Genomic DNA, 22,380 nt, shown 5'->3' with positions numbered 1-22,380 from the left:
GTGTGCGTAAGAAATGTCAAAAACAACTCTATTCGCATCGCATCGCACTCACTATCCGCGATGCCAGGTAAATGTTTGACGTTTTGTAGTTAGGAAAAAGGGTAAACAAAGGGGTGTAAATTTTCGATGAATTTAAAACTCATTTTACTACGGCTTTTTACTTCAGAGATCTCTTAAAAAGTAAGTAGAATCAACTTTTAGGTCTTCTTCTAGCGTTTTAAGTATTTTTTGATAAAATATTGATAGCTACTAAGCGATAAATTGAGTTTCAAAAACTGGTGTTTTTCTTGCGATTGAAAACACACTTAAGTATTTTAAAAGTTTTTGAATGAAAAAGTGATATTTTCACAAAAACATTCAAAAAAAATGTATAATATAAATGTAAATGAGATATTTGTAAGCTAAATTTACGAAAGTTCTGTTTTGGAAAGCATTCTAACAAGGAAAAAACTCGGATGAAAAAACTGGAATTTTATCCTGTTTTCTGTTCACCAAATTAACAAATTTGATGGTTTTTTCTGGAATCAACGGAGTGTTTTACTTGTTTTTTGTACTGGAAGAAGATTAAAAATGACTTAGATGTTTTATAGATTTATTTAAGAGTTGTATTTCATTTATGAAAAATGCACTTCTGAAATGTCTGCTCTTATGTGAGTGCTATTTGTACATTTTCCGAAAATTTTTGTAAAAAAGTCAAATGTATTTCTGTCGGTGTGTCTTGCAAGTACCTTCTCATGACAAAATTTTGCCCAATAATTAATAAAAATTAGCATTAGGAGCTAATTTCCTTTTTATTTGTATGCCTGTTCCTACCCAAGCAACCAAAAGTTCGAATATCACTTAAGGAACGAACTAATAAGTTCATATATAGCTGTACAAAAGTTCTGTGGAACTTTTTTGCTGTTCAAAATGCTTTTTCGAGGTCCATGGAACTTCATTCTTTATCAAGTTCAGCCAGTACTCAAAAAATGCTTTAAAGTACTGTTTTGGTTTCTGTTTCTACTTTTTGGGAACTTTAAAGTTTGTATGAAGAAAAACAATCAACTTGTTACGTACTTCTCATTTTTTTCAAAATCAAGTAGCTATCAAAGGGTTGCAAGTCTTTTTGTACAGCTCAATAGTTCGTAAAAAATCTCTGTTGTACTATTTTGTATACTTGAAAGTTTTTAATTAGTTCCAACAAGCGTTCAAAAGCAACTTCGTATTATAGAAACTTTGAAGTAGATTTAAAGGCTAAAATCTACTTTTTTCGAACTTCAACACGTGTTTGCATAAATAAACACATCGTTACTTGGGAAACAACTATATGAAGTACACATTAAGTTCCGGAAGAACTTTTTAACAGCTTGAAAGTGGGAATTAAGTAGAAATAAAGAACCTGAAAGTCGTTTTAAAGAAAATCATCACATCGAGTAAAATCGTTGCCTACTCATGATGTTCATATAGGGCAATAAGTATGGATCTCAACTTTCAAGCGGTGAGCTCGGGTTCGAGGCTTGGTAAAAACATGTTTTTTAAATGTAATGTGAGTTAGTAACAAATATAGTTGATTAAATATGAATCGAAATAGCAGACTTGAGAAGGCAATTGAAAGAGCGGAAGAGTAATTTTTTCGATTTTTTATGCTGCTTATAAAGTGGATTAGAAGTTGTTTGACGATTTATGCGAACTTTTTGTCAACTTTAAAGTTCGTTTAACTACTTAAAAATTGAGCTGAAAAGAAGTTGTATTAGCATACTCGATTAAGCTGCTCAGCCCTGATAGAGGAATGTTATCCGAACTTTTGGTTGCTTGGGTACAAGCTTCCCAAATTCTCTAAACTCTTGTATGGAGCACTTTGTAGCGCTACTGTTTGGTTAATATTTCGGATGTCATCGGCCATAGTGAGTGCGATGCGATGCGAATTGGCGGAAAATTTACGGACGCAGCCTATGCGAACTCGAGCGGCGGAACAAATTGACATCTGCTTCGCCGCGTTGAGTATGTCAGGTTTAAGCGATTCACATACATTTCCATCAAATGTGGTTCACCGCATTGAATCGCATTCGCCGCATCGCATCGCATCGCGGTATTTACTATGTCATCGGCCTAACTGAGTTGACCGTGTGTGACAAAACGGCCTAATTAGTTTTTGCGTGTAGGACGAATGGGCGAAACTTCAAAACCAAAACAAAAACGGCCGATCAATGGGCAAAACTTGCAGGCGTAACTGGAATCGAAAACAATAAAAGGGCGAAACTCGAAAATCTCTGAAATGAAGTGAAAAAAGTTGAAGTTCTTGATAACCATCGAACAATAAGTGAATGTAATGCACGTTTTTTGATTTTGTTGAACAAAAAGTGGTCGGTTTTTTAAATAGGATTTGAATAGGTGTTTCGAATTTTCAAACGAGTTTTTCTCGTTTCGAGCTAACTGTTAGTTTCGCCCTTATGAAATATTACGCTAGAATTATGAACTCAGGTTTGGGGGTGCACTCAGAAAAATACTCTTATAAATACCATACACAGTAAACGAAAATTACCGAGTTCGGTAATTATTTTACCGAAATCCTAACATGTGGAGATCGTTAAACTGTTCGGTAATTTTTTCATGGCTGAGAAGTGACAGCTGTCAAATATTACGGACCTTTGTCGGTAAAAATAACCAAAACTCGGCTGATCCTCTGTCAAAATATTGACAGTTGTCAACATGACAGCTCGTTATATAACCGGCCGATCGGTATTGTTGAACCGAAATGTCTTTAATTATTACCGAAAGGCCGGTTATTTTTAACCGAAAAACTAAAAAGCTCGGTTATATAAACCGAACAACTGGTAGACTTAACCGAAAAAACCTGTAACCATTACCGAAATACCTAAAACTATTACCGAAATACTTGAAATTTTTACCGAAATACCTGTAATTATTATCGAAATACTGATAACTTTTACCGAAAAAACTGTAAAAGTTCGGTAATATTTACCGAACAATCGGAAGAGTTTACCGAAATATCTGTAATTATTACCGAAAAATCGGTCAGTTTTACCAGATAAATTCAAAAAGTTCGGCAATGTTTACCGAAAAACCGGTGATTTTCACAAAATTCCACTACTTTTTACCGAAAACTCGGTTGTTTTCACCGAAAAACCGATTTTTTTCGCCGAAATATCTGTTATTACCGCATCGCCGATAATATGAACCAAAAACTAAATTTTTCACTAATTTTTACCGAAAACCGTAAAACGTTCCGTAGTTTCGGTGTACGATACCCAGCATACTACACGAGATGATTTGAGTTTCGAATATCATCTCATGTAATATGCTGAAACCTGAATACCATGTATAAGCTGAAACCACCAAACGTTTTACGGTTTTCGTCAAAAATTACCGAAAAAAATATTTTTTGCTAAATACTATCGCATTTCTAGAAGACGCCTCAATAGCAGAGGCTCAATCTACAAATAAAAATGTGGAGCTGGATCAAATAATTTTAACTTTATTTTCTGTTTATGGCAACATGATACCGTCTCGTGGCTTTTCAAGGAATCCCCTAATCCCCTCCCCCCTCCCCTACATTCTGTGGACAATGACAGGTGACTGGAGGAAGGTTGTCACAGCCACGGGACCTGGAAGTAAAGTTAATTTTTTTTGCTAAAGTGCAGAAAATAAACTCATCCGATGTACCTTTACTGGAGCTGCGATCAAATAAGCAATCCGTTCCATGCGAAGAGCCGCGGTGCTGGTGATGTCCCAAATCCGATGGTCTATGTGCGTTCAAGTGCATGCATGTAGGCCAACGAAGCAATAAAAAAACTGCTGCTCCATTGCTCAAAAAACGCGAAACCGAAAATGCCGAACAATGGCGACGACTGGCCGGTTAAAAGATAACCATCACACTCGAGCGCACGAAAGAAGTCGAAACGATTAATTTCGGTTGCAAGAATGAGAAGGAAGACCCGGAGTGCCAAAAATTGACAATCGAATTTCGACGTTCGTCTTGACAGCTACACTGTTTGCAGTTTAATTTCTGTAATTTTTTACCGAAAATTGATGGCATTGAGATTTGTTTACATCAAAATAAAAGAACTTCGGTAAGTCAAGAGCCGATTTACTGAACTCGGTAAAAACTAAACGTCAGATTGATCAATTACCGAAAATTTTCTAATTACAGAACTAGTTCTGTAAAATGAATTACCGAACTCGGTAATTTTAGTTTACTGTGTAAGATTTTCTTATGAAGTGGCGCCATAAGAAAAATCATTGAAATTCATAAGATTGTCTTATGTCGCGAATGAATTCTGAAATGAACACCTACTCCAATAAGAAGTTTTCGTATTTCATAAGAGGGTCTTATGGAAACATGAAATGTCACGTTTGGTGAAAATAATTCAAGAAATTTGATGTTTAAATTTTAAAACTTTAATTTTATTATTCGGCCGACTTATTTCAAATTATATCACTATCAGCAGCACATCAACACTCGATACCAATAAAGTTATTCGGTAGCAACCGGTCCATTCATAAAATTATTTAAGTCGGTGGTCAGCATGCTGAAAAGTAAACAAAAAAGTACTTGAGTAAATAATTGTTTTCAACGTTTACAAAAAATGATTTTCTACTCAAACTTACGATTTAGAAGATCGAAATAACATTTAACTATTACAAAAACTTCTAACTCCACAACTAGAGAGTCCTTTGTATGACGATGAAAAACAGACTAATGAAGTGAATGTGTTCATTATTTTTCACAATGCCGCTTCTTGTGTTTTTCATAAGAACTTCTTATGAAAATAGAAATAATTTCATAAGACTCTTAGGCCGATGACATAGTGAATACGATGCGATGCGATGCGGTGAATGCGATTCAATTCGGTGAACCACATTTGATGAAAATGTATGTGAATCGCTTAAACCTGACATACTCAACGCGGCGAAGGAGATGTCAATTTGTTCCGCCGCTCGAGTTCGCATGGGCTGCGTCCGTAAATTTTCCGCCAATTCGCATCGCATCGCACTCACTATGTCATCGGCCTTATGAAAACCAATTTTGCACTCTAAAAAGCGGTTCATAAAACGCATCTTATAAAAATTATAATAAAAATTTGCCTGAGTGTGGGAGTTCTCAAATTTGGGCATTTTTGATTTTCAGTGTATGTTTTAAACTTCGGTCAAACTTAAGAGCACCTGCAACGGCTCAGGCGTAAATATTGGTTTTAAGTATACCAGTTTTAGCATAATTTGAAATTTTAGAATCGGCTAAAACACCCACTCCCCACCGGTGTAGGAGCAAATTTAAAACGGAAACACTTTCATTGGAGACACTCAATAATTGAGAAGAAAGAACCCATTTTATTGGAAAAATTGCATAAGTTTTGAGTTTCACGGTTGATTGTCTTAAAATTAATTCTACACTGAAAGAAAAATCATGGTATTCCAAAACGAATAAAAATGTTTAATTTTACCATACGTTAATATTGTCGATATAAACAAAGTTTTAGTTATTTTGACGACTTTTTGGTTAATTTTACCATGCGGGGCAGAAAAAATATGGTAATCCTTAATGAAAAAAGAGGTTTAATTTTACCATGCACAAAATTTGTTGATAAATATGAAGTTTTGGTTATTTTGACAATCTTTTGGTTAATGCTACCATGCGGACCAAAAGAAAATGTGGTAAACCTACATAAAAAGAGGTTTAATTTTACCATGCGGAACGTTTTATGCATTCGAATATAAAATTTTGGTTATCGTGACAATACTGTGGTTTTACCATGGTTGTCAATAGCCAAAATACTTTCAATTTGTCGTTTCATCTTGCACTTTGATGCCTCCTTGCCATTAAAATGGCTTTAAATTTTAATTAATTGTTGAAACATTGGAAACAATATTGATTTTGTGCTATGTGCCGCGATCTTAAAGGTGAAGTGTTTTGGTGTGGGATATGTCACAAAAGATATCATGTTTTATTTATCCGCAGAAGGCCATTACAATCTGGAGTGCAAGCAGAGTCATCAACGGCCGCTAATTTCAACAGTTTATAAAATGTTCAAGAGTAAGTAAATTTTATTAGTATTTCTGCCCAATATTTATTTTTTTTTTAATATTTTTAGGGCACGGGGCGATGATGATTCGAGAAGACCAAAATAAAATCTTAGGACAACCGCGGAACACCGGAAACAAAATGTCGAAGGAACCTTCATCAAGTTAGGTTTTGGCATATAGTTCCTGATCCAGTGTTAATGACAACAATATTACATGTGAAAAAAAAATAACGGACATAGTAACAATGATGAATAAATAAACTAGCATTAAAAAAATTAAAATGATTTCATTGAATGCATGGATAAATTACCATAATTTTGTCTTAAATACCATGGCATAGTAAAATTGACCTTCATTCTACCATAACGCACCATAACACGTTCACATGGTAATTTTAACCAATCTGTTGTTTAATATAAACAAAAACGTACTCAAAAAAAAACCATCTGTTTTTATTTTTAAATTTACCCTCGGATATGGTAACGGTTACCATGATTTTTTTTTCGGTGTACGAATATTCTTTTTGATAGAACAATGATTGCAATTATTCTATCAGGATTTCATTAATTTAAAAGCAAAAATGACTACACAACGAGGAAAAAAGGTCAATTGAAACAATTCTTCAATAATTTCAATCAAATTGCTTTGAATTAATGGAATAAGGTTTTGTTAGAATGAAATGAAAAAGCATTTTTTTTTTAAGTTATTGCTGACATTGATAAAGGAAACGAGAAATGTTTATCCCAGAGTCAAAGGAAATTTTCCTTATATTTGTCGACATTTTTGTTTGACAAAAACTTGTTTCAGTATTTGTAAATTTATGTATGGATACAGAAAAATATGCTGATATTGACGAGAACTCCGAGCAATCCATACGAAACTAAAAATCTCTCTAAAAAAAATCTAAAATAAACATTTATTTTACCTCATCGCAAAAGAATTAAAATTTTCTTTTCGTTTATTTTTTTCAAATTTTAGAACGCTGACTGGATTCACTAATTCGTCGAGCCCAAATGAAAAGCTTTTTATTTAATGATATTAAATCGAGAATAATGTGACATCTATTATTTATACTTGATATGGTTTTTATTAACATCTATTCTCAATTTATGTTGAAGCGAAAAAAAACATTCAAAAATATCTCAAAAAGAAATTATTATCACACCCAATGTTACCCAAACATGTGCGAAAGAAATCATTGTTGGCTAAAATTTTCTCACCGTGAACTAAATCGGTCTGTCGTATGTTTTGAAATCCTGTTCCAAATTTGCAAGAATTTGGAACAAAGGCGTATAACTGTTGGGAATTCTGAAATCGATAACTGTGCTAAAACAGCAATTAACGCCACCGGTGCCAGCCGAAATGTTTTAGCGTGGTCGAAAACCGTGTTTTGCATCTACCGTTGGAACAGCCCTAATGCTGAGTTTGAAAAAAGAAGCGTGTAACATAGTGGCTGCGTACTGATTTTTCCCTCTTTTTTGTTGTGGCTGGGCATACACAGTAAACGAAAATTACCGAGTTCGGTAATTTTTTTACCGAAATCCTAACATGTGGAGTTCGTTAAACTGTTCGGTAATTTTTTCGGTAAAAAATAAACGAACATCGGTAAATCAATTCTTCATTTACCGATGTTCGTTTATTTTTTACCGAAAAAATTACCGAACAGTTTAACGAACTCCACATGTTAGGATTTCGGTAAAAAAATTACCGAACTCGGTAATTTTCGTTTACTGTGTAGGTTGTCAGTTTTTGTTTACCTATAATCATATTAGGATTCCTTTCGATCGAGTTACTTACAATTTTATCAATAACCACCAGTTAGGAAAACGCATCGCGCTTTAAAGTATCCCGAGCTTAAATTGTTAGTGTAAAGTGATTCAAATTGAAGTTTATACTTGTCATTTAGGTAAGCTTGTTTATGCCCTGAATTTTGACCAGTAATGAATCAAAAGATTTAACTGTCTCTAAAGGCCACAGTCGTATTTTACATAAGCGGGTGGATGTAGTTGTGTGTTGGTTTCATTAGCGGAAGCGTTCGTCATCATTTTATCTTCGTTAGTCAGCCATGTTGAAAGTGAATTCTCAAGTGAAGAAAATCGCTGGGTAATAATATAATTTGCAGTGAAAGCGCTATTGATTTGTAACCCTTTTCTTGATATTGAAGCTTTTTAGTTCAATGAAACGCACGCGTTCAATTAATGCTGTTCAGTGGTTATTCAAAATTACCTGATCGGCTTGCGGAGTTTTGACGTGAGCTGTGAAATGGTAGCACATTTGAGTTATTTCCGTAGACTTTTGCATTTATGAAACAATTTAAAATTTGTTGTTTTCAGAGGCAAAGTAAAACAATAATAAAGAAAGCTGTGAAAAAGCAGATCAAAGTAGAATAAAAGTGCGGAACAATTATGCAATCCTGGCTACGTGGATAAATCGATGAGGCGAAAGTTTCAAATTCACAGGCATTTGAATATTGATCATACGCAACGTACATTTCTTCTGTAAAATCAGCAGTAAAAAGAATTTGTCCATTTTGGATCTATAAATAAAGCTTTTATATGAATGAACTAATTCAAATCTAAGTGTAATGATAATCAACTTTATGTTATGAGTTGTCAGAAAATGAAATGAAATTCCACATTATTTACCTCAAATCAATCATCTTATATTTAGAACATTTGAAAAGGTTCATTATTTTTATTCTAATTTTTTTTACATAGTTCTATTGTTTGCATCTTGATATTAGTATAGCCTGATGCGCTGTAATTATTATTCTTTCAATTATCTTCCATTTTTTGTAGAACTATTGAGAAATAGTATTTCTGTATAAAAAATAAAATTCTTAAATGTATTCCGAAAAAAATGTAGATACTCATTAAATTTATAAATATAAAAAAAAATCAAGTTTGACGTTGTATGGAAATAAAACATTTTTTTTTTTCAAATCTGTTCCAGGTAACATTTAGAATATGGCTGACAACAATGACAAAGCTGCTAAATATGAGGAAGTTTGGAGTAGGGTGAAGGCTTACATTCCATTTTTGCAAGAGCTCATTAGTTTTCACAAAAATGAAGAACCAAGTCGTCCTCAGACTCTGGAAAAAATCACTACAATGTATGAGCTGCTTACGAATCAAAGGTATTTTATCTGGATGTTAAAATAATTTGCCACTATTATTAATAATATCTGTTCTTTTAGGCTTAACTATACATCACTTTGCAAATGTGAAGGTGTTTTGATAAAGCTGTATGAAACGGTAAGATTTTTATATTTTTGAATATTTGTTTCGATGATTATCAATCGTAATTTATTTTTGATCGAAAACTGGGTCTGCTCTTTTAATCAATAATTTCCCCTTTTTGATACCTAGGTTTAATCAAAGCCCTAAAATAAAAGTGCGGCAGACTGTCATCGCGGAGTTCCAATCGAACTGTCAAAAGTCGTTCCAATCGAGCATAACAATTTTTACCATTTCAAATTCGTGGCAGGTATTGCAATCTGTGTGACTGTGACTTTCAATTTTTTAATTGAACTCAATCAAGAATGCAGAGAAAATTCATTGGAGCAAAACGGAAAGAAGCACTTAATTTTTATTTTAACAATTGACATAACGGAGAACAAACTAAATAATATTCACAACACGAAAATCAACTTCACAATCTGCGACACAGTTGCACATCAACAAGAAGTAATTTGTAATTTATTAACTTAAACGTAGCCTATCAGTTACAATGAACTATTAATGAAGTTAAAGAAGTCATGCGAATGTTTTCGTTATTGGCAGTGTTGAAGGATTACAGAAGCTTTTTCAGTGCTGCCGAATCGGTGAGAAATTCAGTCTGCCGCATTTTTACTGTAGGGCTTCAGGTTTAATGTGTGAGAATATACTTTGCTCTAGAGATGTATATGTATAGATGTATATATATTAGAATTAAGAATGAACTTCAAATCGGTATCGATTTTTGAAAAGGGCGAATACGTCAAGACCTTTGTTTTGAGGAAAACGCATTCAAAGTTTCAGAAAATATAAACAATTTCCTATTTCACTGCATTAAATCATTTTCCTAACTAAGTCACTCAACTCCTTTAAAATCAACTCTATTTCACTATCCGAATGATAAATTTAGCTTTTCCGTGATTATTACAGTTTTCTCATTGTGTTTATTCGCCAACGGGGATGAATAAACCAACTGGTTTAAAATCCCCAAAAAAAACATTCGCATTAAAAAATCACTGTTGCGTTTTTCCGTCCTGGGAAATAAGTATAAAAAAATGCAATGCCCTTTTTCATTTCCGAAATTGGCTTTTTTGTTCGCGATGAAATTTAGAGGGTAAAAAACCTTGACAGATGAAAAATCACTTTTTGCCCCTGGATGAATTGGGCGAAAGAGCATGATCGTGGCTACACACTCAGAAAAAAAGCTATTGGGATTGGGCCTGCTAAAAAGAATAAAGCTTGCTCTTTACTCTTACACAGATTTCCATAAGAATGACAGCTAATCGGAGTGAAATTGGAGTGAAGGCTATTGCTTTCTCTGTCTAACACACGAGAAATCGTATACCCGGGTTGCGAGCGCGCGCATCGCCCATTAGCCTTATTAAAAAAATGCAATAAAACTATGGTCAGTGATAAAACTATCTAAAATAAAAAAAAAAAAAGAAATAGGATCATATTTTCAGATGCAAAATAGAAAGTTTAAAAGGTTTATGAAAGAAAATGGGTTTGTTTATACTTGGCAAATTTGTCCCTCTTCAAAAATCGATACCGAAATCTAATCAGATCAATTAAATTTAATCTTACTCTTGGAATAATTTTCAATTTTCAATATTTTTTCTTAGAACCCGATGAAAAAAAAAGCGAAGGTTGCAGTTTTACCACCGTCACCCGAACAGCCGGAAATTGAAACACCTGCATCACCGGATGCACAAGTAGATCCGTCTACAGATTCGGAACAAGGAGCATCATGCAAGGAAGATGACCAACGAACGTCTTCTGAGGTGGGAGAATGTTCGAAAACTACTGACGGTGCAAAAGTTCCGCTGACATTGGATGAAATTCAGCGTTTAATCACTGAAAAGTCTCAATCAGCAAAATCCTATTCGGAAACAGGCACTAACCTATCGGATGCAATTAGAAATACTTTGAAAACTTTTAACGTACCAATGAACGACTGCTCAAACAATACTTCAGTTGAAAAATCCCGTGTTCCAGTTTTGCCATACAACGATGACCGTAGTCATCAACGTGGTGTTCGTTTTTCACCACAACCATATAACAAACCGTATTGGAGTCCAGGGCAAGATTCCAGCTTTCCTCATGCAGTGAACAATGCCTTTGTACAAAACACTGAAATAGTATCGCGACAAAAGTCTCCCCCACTTTATCGTAGACGCGATGATTTGGTACTGTCCGACAATCAAATGGATATTTCTCCTGATATACGCTCGCCACCAGTCTCGGTTCCCCACATCAAAGATCCCAGACTACGCAAGGCTGCTTCCAACGCTATGGGAATACAATCTCCTACAGATCATAGTTTACCGGATAACTATAATCCATATGTTCCACCAACCAGAGTTAACGATCCACGTTTTAATCGCACATCAGTACCTACATTTACTGGACCAATCCCTAATGAATTACCAAAATGTTTGGCCCCTAATCCGAATTTACCGCTAAATATAACTAAAAAAGATCCTCCAAAACGTCGACTCAGCATATGTGCTAATCAGATGATCATCGAAGAAATTCCATCTAACCCGCTTATTCCTGTGAAATCGTTTCCAGCTAGACGCCAGAGTATTTGTAGTGATTTCGGCAATCCATATAATGTGCAAAACGAACCGTTTTTGCCACCACAATATCCTCCTAGAACACCAATCATACCCCCAGCACAATCGGCACCGATAATTCATCCTCAGCCAATAGAAATACCATCCGTAGCTGAACGAGACCCTCGAAGAAAACACCTACCACCTGGAGCGGAATATTTGCCGTCGTCATCTAATACGTCGCGATATGAAAGGCCTTTGCCTGCAGCGAGTAAAAAAACTCCGTTGACATATCTAGAATATCGGCGGCAGAAAGAATTGCGTGAAAAGCAACAACAGCATGAAAAACAACTAACTGACAGTAATAAAACCTCAGATGAGGCTGATATAATGATCGGAATGGTTCCAAACAAAACTCGTGTAGCAGCTAAGGCGTACGCCAAGCCAGCAAAAGCTGCAACAAACAAAGAACGTCAATTCGCCCCATCGCCTAAAACTAAAACAACTCCAGAACCGAAACCCTTGTATAAGCAATCGCACAGTTTCAAAAAAGACAAAAAGACCTCCTATACTGAAAAACAAGATAAACAGCAAACATCATCGAAACCAAAAGATCTCTTCGGCGAACAACTTTCTCAATTCGACAAAATGTATCGTAGTAGTGATTTTTCGAAAAAGTCAAACAGCGGTGCGATTGGAGGCTTTAAAATACCTAAACTAAAACGAGTAGAAGACAAACCTCAAGAATCACAAAGGAGTGCGTCTCCTCAAGAGGTATCATCCAAAAATACTGAGGAAAAGAACGAAACACACAAGCAAGTGAAAAAAATAGTGAGTAAATCGCCAGAGCCTAATAAATCTTCCTTCGACGATGAATGTTGGGATGAAGAACCGATGCCTCCACCTAAACCATGCGATCTACAAAAAACTGATACATCTGAGCAAAAGCTACCGCTCAATGCGTCAACTTTACTAAACGATGATGACTACTGGGATAACGATCCAGATCCGGAATCAATCGATTCTCCAAAATCTGAATCGGTCCGTATTCAAAAAGAAAAGAAACAAAATGAAAATCTTGAAAAGATTTTTCAAGTGCCGCAAAATACTGTTCCTAGAAGAATTATGACTCGTCGAAATTCTGTTGCTGTATGCAAAAAAGACGTTAGCGATTATCTTGCTGTCATTCCGGTAGCAAATGCTAAACTAAAGAAGATGAAAAAACGCCGAAATTCATTTAGCGTATCTGAGGAAATTGACGACTCACAGGAAGACAACTCGAAAGATGCAGAAGAGGAAATTCGGCCACGAAAAATCAGTAAACGAAAGAAAGCCGTCATTGCAGATGATGAGGAAGAAGAGCTTGAAAATTTGACCTCAGTTATTGATAACTCAACTAACGAAAGCATGGTCAATATTATGTATGAAGCCAAAGATAAGGTGGACATTTCATCAGTAACAACAATACAAAGCTCTAGTAACAACCTAGAAAAGACTGACGAGGATAACATTGTTTCTAGTACTACGAATGAACCTAAGCCACCTACCAAAAAGCGAGGACGCAAATGTAAGAAAAGTGCTGAAATAGTGAGCGAAGACGATGCTTCCAACGATTCTTCGATGAATAAATTGCAAGATACTGCAGGAGTTGCCACAGAAGAAACCGAAGTCAAAACTGAAGAAGCTAAACAAGATGAAAATAATAAAGATATTCTTGAAAGTATTCTTAATCAACCTAGCACTAACAACAAAGCACAATTACTGGCAATGTTGAGCAAACTTCTTGACGAGAAGAAGGTCAAGAAAATCCAGGAAATTATTGAAAGTCCTAGTGATAAAATTGCAACCGGTCAGGGAATTGTGCAAGAACCAGAAGCTAGCGGTAGCAGAGAACGTACATCATCAATGTGTATCAGTTCGACCGAAGAATCGATACCCAAAGATAAGGCAAGCGGAAAAGCAAGAAAGTCAGAATTAGATAAGCTTAATGAGGATATCAATGAAATGTATATGAGAGACGGCGTACTCAATGCGACTGGAAGAAGACGTTGTACGAAGAAATCAGAAGAGTTGACGTTAACGGTAACTAAAAGAGCCAAATCGCAAGGACCTGCAAAACCACAAGTAAACGAGTTGTTGCAGAAAAGTAGTCCCACTACTCCTCAATTAAAGAATTTCAAAATTGTGGTTAAAAAAATGGATGTCTCAAAACTTTCACCGGTAAACCGTAAAAGAAAAATGAGTGAAGAGACCAACGATAATGTATCGATTTGTTCAGATGGAGGAACATCATTTTCACCAAAATCAAAGAAAAAACGGCGCAGTCCTTGGACATCTAGTAGAAGGAAGAAAAATAATACACAAAGTCCGGTTTCGCCGGTAAAAATGTTTATACCGAAAACAGCTACTAAGAATGTAAACCGCGAATTGCACTGCAAAAATCAAAAATCTAAGGAATGTACATTGTGTTCCTACAGTGGACGTTTAGATACTATTGTCCAACATTACGTTCGCAATCATCCACTGCATGAAGTCTATACAAGCCGATTTTCTTATACCACAGCAAACAAAATAAAAAAAGAACCAATGAAAATATCTGGAACCATTACTGATAAGAACATTACCTTCGAATGTCTCTTCTGTCAAGAGACATTCACCAAAATGCGGTACAACTGGAAACTTCATTTGGCGAGTCATACCGGTGAATATCGATACAAATGTAACAATTGTACAATTAAATCATTAGCTCCAAGCACGCACGCTCATGATAAGGACTGTACCAATCCTGCAATGGAAGTCATAAATGAGTTAACATTCGATGAGAACCACTTGTGGGGGTATATGTGTAGGGTATGTAATTATGTTCAACTCTCTCGTGATAGAATTGATTATCATCTGAAGGAAGAACATGACAGACATTTAACCAGCAAAGGCATTCTCAAGTTTAGCATCCTGAATTACTATGAACCCTTTTCATCGCACAACAATGTACGACAAGAACCCGTTGAGTCTGATGTATCAATGCCAGAATTGACTCCACAAACCCCCGAGAAACCCGTCAATATGTCAGCCTTCATTGCCACGGATAGTAAATTGGACTGTGGAACTTTGGCAGTTCTAAGCAACAGTAGTTTCGTTTCGCCCTCGAAACCTTCAATCGTAGATAAGCTCCAAAAGGATCTCAACGAGATAGCACAAAACAAATCGTTTAAAATAGATCAAAGCTCCGCATCAAGACAACCAAAATCGATTCCTTATGGTGACGATGACGATTGGGAAGATATAGAATCTCCACAGAAAAATTCTTCGCCGAAATCAGTCGAGAAGGTAAAACGATGTTTGAGAACATCCATTTCTGAAGTACCTATGCCGACTCCATTGGCAGTCAAAGAAGAAGAAGTTGATTTATTCGAAGACAAGCAGATTGTTTCGAATTTTGGCTTCAACAGAATAGCAGATGTGATTTGGTACTTGTGTTTAATTGTGGATTGTAAGTACGCTTCCAAAAATAGAATCGAGATGTATGAACACGTCAACCAGGAACATAAATTGATCACTTGGGATGGTTTTTGTTATTTGTGTACTGCGCAAGTTACAGATGATGAATCTAATGAGCTTACAAAAGAAATTAATCATATGGCTGTTGTTCATATCAAAGATCGGTCAGCTGCTGACGAATTACATAACTCGATAACTACCTCACTCGAGACTTCTTTGGATGCAGGGAGTAAATTAAAACTGAGGCGTTTTTCGAGTGATAAGTTGTCTTTAGGAATGTTAACGAGTGATGCACCTGAACAAGTTCCGATAAATCCTAAACCTTGGACTACTCAAGATGTAACCAAATCGATAGCTCATTGTCGCAATATGCTGGACGATAAAAGTTTATACTGTTTCTTTAAATGCATGGGCTCTAGCTGCAGTTACACTACCACTCTTGAATCCTCGATGGAAAAGCACATTAACAACCATGAGTTGGTCGGAAATCTCCAAAATGACCAAATTGTGAAAAGTTGGCTTGAATGTTCGTACTGTGAGTTTGTCGCTGATAGTAGTTTGAATTTAATACAACATCTTAGACAATCGCATGGAAAATGTGCTTATCAGTGCAGATATTGCTTTTATCGCAGTAGGAATTCGTACAACGTAGTACTGCACCAGCAATTGTATCATCCTGAAGAGAAGGTAGAAGTACTGATGATTGAGTCGGATAAACAACCATTGACGGCAACAGATCACGAATTTCTTAATAAGCGTCGAATTGAAAACATCAGTCCACTAATATGTACAGGTAAGTCTTCATTATTAATAGTAAAAAATAAATATTTTCAATGTTTTAATATGCCGTATAACACTGTTCACTTAAATAATATGCCGTATAACACTGTTCACTTAAATATGATAAACGCCTACTGACCGACACATAGGGTAGAAAATAAAGGTAATCCGTAACTATCGTCTACTCGTTACCAGCTGAGGTTTTGGAAAGCAGTCTGTGGCTGAACTTCGTAAGCAGTCTCTGGGCTTATCTTTCAAAGAATTATTTACATGGTTATGTCTCACGACATAACATGATGAGAAACCTTTCTATGAAGTCCAAGGAATATTTAAAGAAGGTAGTGTCGAGGCAGCCCTGCTTTAGCCACACTGCGACGTCACAATCACGAAAAATCTGTTAATTTACTAGGAAATTTGCCTTTTTTGTTGATAATTTGAAGAATTTGCTGGAAATGTTCCACTTTTTTTTTTAACAAATAGTTTTATTAAGGCATTTAACTCATAAAGTTTTGTTTTGCCGAGTATTCACTTCACTTGTGTTGTATTAGTAAGAAGGGGAGCCGTAATCGTCGCGGCGACTCAACTGTTAGAGTTTGTTTTACTTGAGGAAAGGGAAAAGGATTGTGTGGGGTCGCTCTCGAGAACAGATTTCCGTCTTTGGTCGGTGGTGGCTTCCTGTAGCGTGGTTACGTATGCTACCGCAGGTATTATCTTCCTAGCCAGCCTTTTTCCCGGTGTTATCGAACCGGTCGGACGAGAGGTTGTTCTAATGAATAGACGAAAAGAGCATTGGATAAAGTAAAGACAGAGGGGAAGAGGAGTAAACGACCAAGTCAGACATTTTAAGATGTTCCACTTTTAATACCTGTTATTCTAGAAGGATTCTTGCTCTTCAAGATTGGTACGAAAAAAGTTGGATTTTCGAGTAATTTTTGTATGAAATAGAACATCGAAGTTCGAAAAAATGGTGGATTTTCCCTACTCAAATTTTACAAAACTTTAAAATTAGTTCAAAGTCTTCCATGAAAATGATCAAGTCCGTGCAGTTTATATCCTTATTACAAAAAAGTGTACAAAAAACAAACTTTTATATAAAACCACAATTATTTATTCGCATTTTAGTAAATCGAGTTAACAATAATCAATTGATGTTAATTGTTCTACATAAGAATTGAATATGGTAAACCGATTGGATAAAAATCATGACAATCAGTTGAACACTCAATAACTACCAGCTAGACCTTTTTGAAAAAAGATGTTATCTTCGTTTTTTAACGTTTTAGCTTCAAGATGACATTGCGTTCATTATTAAAATGAGAAAAAAAAAAATAATGCAATCTTCAAAGAACTAAGAACACAAGTGGTTGTGAGAAGTTTTTTTATTCTTGAGCTGTTCGGACATATTCGGATATTCGGTTTTGAATGCCGTTGAGGTCAATCAGGTGAAGTGAATTAATCATCATCGAGTGTGCATCATCGACAACCAGCAATCCCCAATAGAACAGAACAAAAGGCCCTGCTACTATACCCCGATTGTCGGCGGCCATCAAAAGGCAACACAATAGGCCACGCTGACTGGGCATCAGGTTGTTCCCAATACTAGGGTGCACCTATTTTTTTTTCTTTCTTTCTTTTCTCTCTTCTCCAAAAGTTTTATTTTGTTCTATTTTCTTTTTTCTTTTCTTTTGTTTATTGTTAATATTGGTTTTTGTCTACTTCATTATTTTTTATTCTTTTTATATATGTTATTTGAAAAAAAAAACCGCATAACGGATGACGACGGTGAGGGCGATAAACACCCTCCATTCCGGGAAGATACTCTTTCCGAAGAAATAAGATTTCAAAATCATTCCCCTAACCCCCCGATGTACGTTTCGGACACGGAAGATTTACCTTCCCCCGTTACTCACCCGATTGACAAACCATTTATGTTCGGTACTTCCTCAACAGACCAATCTGATTCCCCCTCCGATAATGTTGCAACATTGCCAAACCCCCCCGCCATGAATCGACGGGACCATGGGTAGTGTACTTCCGGTCCAAATCGAAACCTCTAAACACAATTTCAATTTCCCGAACCCTCGACCAATCGTACTCTTCCGTAGTCAGCTACCAGCCGATGAGTCGGAACAAAATGCGCGTTGTTGTTGGTAGCTTGAAGGAAGCAAACGCCATTGCTTGTGACGAGAGGTTTACGATCGAGTATCGCGTTTACGTTCCCGCTCGTGACGCGGAAATCGACGGAGTGGTAACCGAAGAGGGTTTGACCGTCGATGACCTAATGGAATCAGGGGTTGGCCGATTCAAGGATCCTGCTCTTCCAACGGTCAAGGTGTTGGACGCGCGTCAACTAAAATCAGCATCAGGCGAGGGGGAAAAACGAAAGTTTTCCCTGTCGAACTCTTTTCGGGTTACCTTTTCCGGCACTGCACTTCCTGATTACGTTGCGATCGGGAAGGTTCGTCTACCTGTGAGACTTTATGTGCCTTCGGTCATGTTCTGCCAGAAGTGCAAGCAGTTGGATACTACGGCCGCCTACTGCTGCAATCAGGCACGCTGCTCTAAGTGCGGGGAGAAGCATGAGGATTGAGGAAGCTTCGTGTACAATACAAGCAGCAAGCACGTGTTTGTATTGCACTGGTGAAGCATCTCATGCTCTCTCGGCGTGTCCGAAGTACATATCGCGCCGGGAAAAAATCAAGACTTCTTTGAAAAATCGTGTAAAAATGTCCTATAGAGACATGGTTCTGAAGTCTTTGCCAATCGTCTCAGAGAACCAGTTTGACCTTCTAAGTGAGTATGAATCCGAAGGGGAGGATCCAAAATAATGTTTCACAGGCTCCAAAAAGGAAACGCATCACTAAAACCCAAACCAGAGTAGCTGCCAGCAAACTTAATACTAAAAGAAATCCTCAGAGTGGAAATAGTAATTCTAACCCTCCTATTCAAAGTCCTCCGGGTTTTAATCCGTCCTCGAAAGACTTTCCTCCACTTTCTGGGAAGTCAAAACCCCAGGCTTTCCTTCAGGATCAAGGCCCATCAGTAGCTAACAGGAATGCAACAATTCCCAGAGAAACTGCATCTGATCCATCGTCAAATGGTTTTCCCAGCTTTTCGGCTGATGGTAAGATGAAATTCTCGGAAATTGTTGCGTTCATCCTGGACTTTTTCAGTGTGCCAGTAGGATGGAGGAATATGATTAATATGTTTGTTCCCCTTTTGAGAGAATTCTTGAAAAAGAAAGCTCTCACTATGACCCTCATCGCAGAAGCAATTTCTTTCGATGGATAATTCATCCAATGAGGGGAGAGAAATTGTTTCTGTGTTGCAATGGAACTGCAGAAGTATTTTACCAAAATTAGACCCATTTAAAATATTGATACACAATTTGAATTGTGATGTGTTCGTCTATGCGAAACTTGGCTCTCTCCAAACGTAGATTTCACCTTCCATAGCCACAACATAATTCGCCTGGATCGCGATGGTCAAAGAGGGGGTGGCGTTCCTTTGGGGATCAAGAAATGCCACTCTTTCTATCGTATTCCACTACAACCATCTCTAGGTATTGAAGTAGTTAGTTGCCAAGCTAGAATAAAAGGTCAAGACCTTTGTCTAGCCTCGGTTTATAATCCGCCATCTTCAAGCGTGAGCCGGAACCAATTGGCGAATATTATTTCACTTCTCCCAGAAGCTAGGGGTAGCTCACGTGATGATGAACGTGCTAACATTATTTATGAGCTGTGCGACGACTTCAACATGACTGTCTTAAACATTGGGGAAGTGACTCGAATTAATGGATCACAATCACAGCATAGTATTTTAGACCTTTCTTTAGCTTCTTCCTCTCTGAACTTGGATTGTACGTGGAAGGTAATCCAGGACCCTCAGGGAAGTGATCATTTGCCTATTCATATTTCTATTACTCGTAGTCCACCCGAAGAAATAAATATTCCTTATGACCTCACAAAGAATATAGTCTGGAAAAAGTATGCATCGGGTGTTAGCGACGCCATCAACTCAACGGACGAACTGCCTCTGGAGGCAGAGTATTGTTTCATCTCCGGGACGATTGTGGACTGTGCAATCGGGGCACAGGTCAGACGAAACGAAAACTCGACGATCCTGAAAAGACCTCCTACTCCGTGGTGGGACGGTGAGTGTTCTCGCGCGCGAGCTGAAAAGAGCAAGGCGTTTGTCGAGTTTCGCAGAACCGGATTGCCAGAGTAGTTCCAACGTTATTTGGCTTTGGAACGCAAGTTCAAGAACTTGATCAGGGCCAAGAAACGTGGGTATTGGAGGCGATTCGTTGATGGGTTATTTCGAGGAACGTCTCTGCGCACACTTTGGCAAACAGCACGAAACATGCGTAATCACACGAACGAAAGTGAGGAAAGTTCGAGTCGATGGCTATTAAAGTTCGCGAAAAAGGTCTGCCCGGACGCAGCACCAGCTCTGAAAATATATCGGGATACAGAGAATAGTTCCGAAACCGAGGATAAATTCTCGATGGTCGAACTTTCCCTTGCACTCTGGTCCTGCAACAATTCAGCTCCCGGACTGGACAGAATCAAATTCAACTTGTTGAAGAATCTGCCAGATTCCGCTTAAAAACGTTTATTAAATTTATTCAATAAGTGTTTGGAACTTATCATTGTTCTGCATGACTGGAGACAAGTGAAAGTCATTACCATCCAAAAACCGGGAAAACCAGCTTCTGATTACAATTCGTACAGGCCGATTGCAATGCTCTCGTGTCTCCGGTAATTGCTCGAAAAAATGATTCTCTTTCGGCTGGATAAATGGGTTGAATCAAACAACCTGTTGTCAAGTACACAATTTGGATTCCGTAGAGGCAAGGGTACGAACGACTGTCTAGCATTACTTTCATCAGACATTCAATTGGCGTTTGCCCAAAAAGATGGGGGCAGTATTTCTGGACATCAAAGGGGCATTCCATTCGGTGTCCACAAAAGTGCTATCTAGTAATCTTAACTCTTGCGGACTTTCACCAATATTGAACAATTTTTTATATAACCTGTTGTTTGAAAAAATCATAAATTTTAGTCATGGAGAAACCATCGTTAAACGAATTAGTTACATGGGTCTGTCCCAAGGCTCATGTTTAAGCCCCCTGCTATACAACTTTTATGTCCGAGAAATCGATGCTTGTATGGCACAAAATTGCACGCTAAGACAGCTTGCGGATGACTGTATTGTTCATATCACAGGTAAAACAGACACTCAAATAAAACCTCCGTTACAAGAAACTCTAAATAATTTATCACATTGGGCCAGGAATCTAGGCATCGAGTTTTCGCCTAGTAAAACCGAGTTAGTAGTTTTTCAACGAAGCATTCCCCTCCTCAAATAGAGCTCCTTATGATGGGTAGAACTCTAACTCAATCTCTCAGTTTTAAATATTTGGGTGTCTGGTTCGACTCTAAATGCCTCTGGGGAAAATATATTAGGTACTTGACACAAAAATGCCAAAAGAGAATCAATTTTCTTCGAACGATTACTGGAACCTGGTGGGGTGCTCATCCACAGGACCTCATCAGGTTATACCAAACAACGATACTGTCGGTCATAGAATACGGAAGCTTTTGTTTTGGGTCCGCCGCGAAAACCCACCTGATTAAACTAGAACGAATACAGTATCGTTGTTTGCGTATTGCCATGGGTTGTATGTAATCGACACATACGATGAGTCTCGAAGTACTGTCGGGAGTAATGCCGTTGAAAAATCGGTTCTTCGATTTATCGCTACGTTTCCTAATTCGAAGTGAAACTATGAATCCTTTGGTGCTAGAAAATTTGGAAAGGCTTAAGAATATTAATCCGCAAGTAAAATGTGTAAATAAATATCATACTTTTAGTCAATTAGAAATAAATTCTTCTTTATTAAATTCGGACACGAGTCACTTTTACCCGAGTAGCAGTTCCTTGATAAAATTCGATCTGTCCATGACAGCTGACATCCGTGGAATACTAGAACACGTCCGACCCAACATTATTCCTTCAATCTTTGCTTCAAAAGTACGTGAAATTGATCCTATAAAAATGTTCTTTACTGATGGTTCTAGAATCGACAACGCGACTGGCTTCGCAGTGTATAATGAGGGCTTTTAAGCTTCGTTCAAGCTCCGAGAGCCATGCTCCGTTTACACTGCTGAGCTAGCCGCTATTTAATGCACCTTGGAACACATTCGCACACTGCCCGTAGACCACTGTTTCATCTATTCGGATAGTCTCAGCTCCGTTGAGGCAATTCGATCGATGAAACTGATGAAGCGCTCTTCCCATTTCTTGCT

The 22,380-nt window shown here is 37.2% G+C and overlaps 1 protein-coding gene across 4 annotated transcripts in view; it reads left to right on the top strand.

The window, feature by feature from the left end:
• The window catches only part of LOC129743900 (uncharacterized), a 75,378-nt gene that overhangs the window by 46,920 nt on the left and 6,078 nt on the right, over window positions 1-22,380 (top strand). For 2 of the 4 annotated variants that reach the window (XM_055736141.1, XM_055736138.1), the window contains exons 2-4: window positions 8,974-9,157; window positions 9,218-9,275; window positions 10,859-16,082. In XM_055736141.1, coding sequence (XP_055592116.1) covers window positions 8,988-9,157; window positions 9,218-9,275; window positions 10,859-16,082 — 5,452 coding nt within the window. In that variant the 5' untranslated portion in view covers window positions 8,974-8,987. Of the gene's footprint in view, window positions 1-7,789; window positions 7,928-8,033; window positions 8,125-8,973; window positions 9,158-9,217; window positions 9,276-10,858; window positions 16,083-22,380 lie in introns of those variants that run through there. The other 2 variants (XM_055736139.1, XM_055736140.1) reach the window with 2 other exon arrangements.

Source organism: Uranotaenia lowii, chromosome 2, assembly GCF_029784155.1.
Source record: "Uranotaenia lowii strain MFRU-FL chromosome 2, ASM2978415v1, whole genome shotgun sequence".
Lineage (NCBI taxonomy): Eukaryota > Metazoa > Arthropoda > Insecta > Diptera > Culicidae > Uranotaenia > Uranotaenia lowii.
This window is presented reverse-complemented; position numbering and strand designations above follow the sequence as displayed.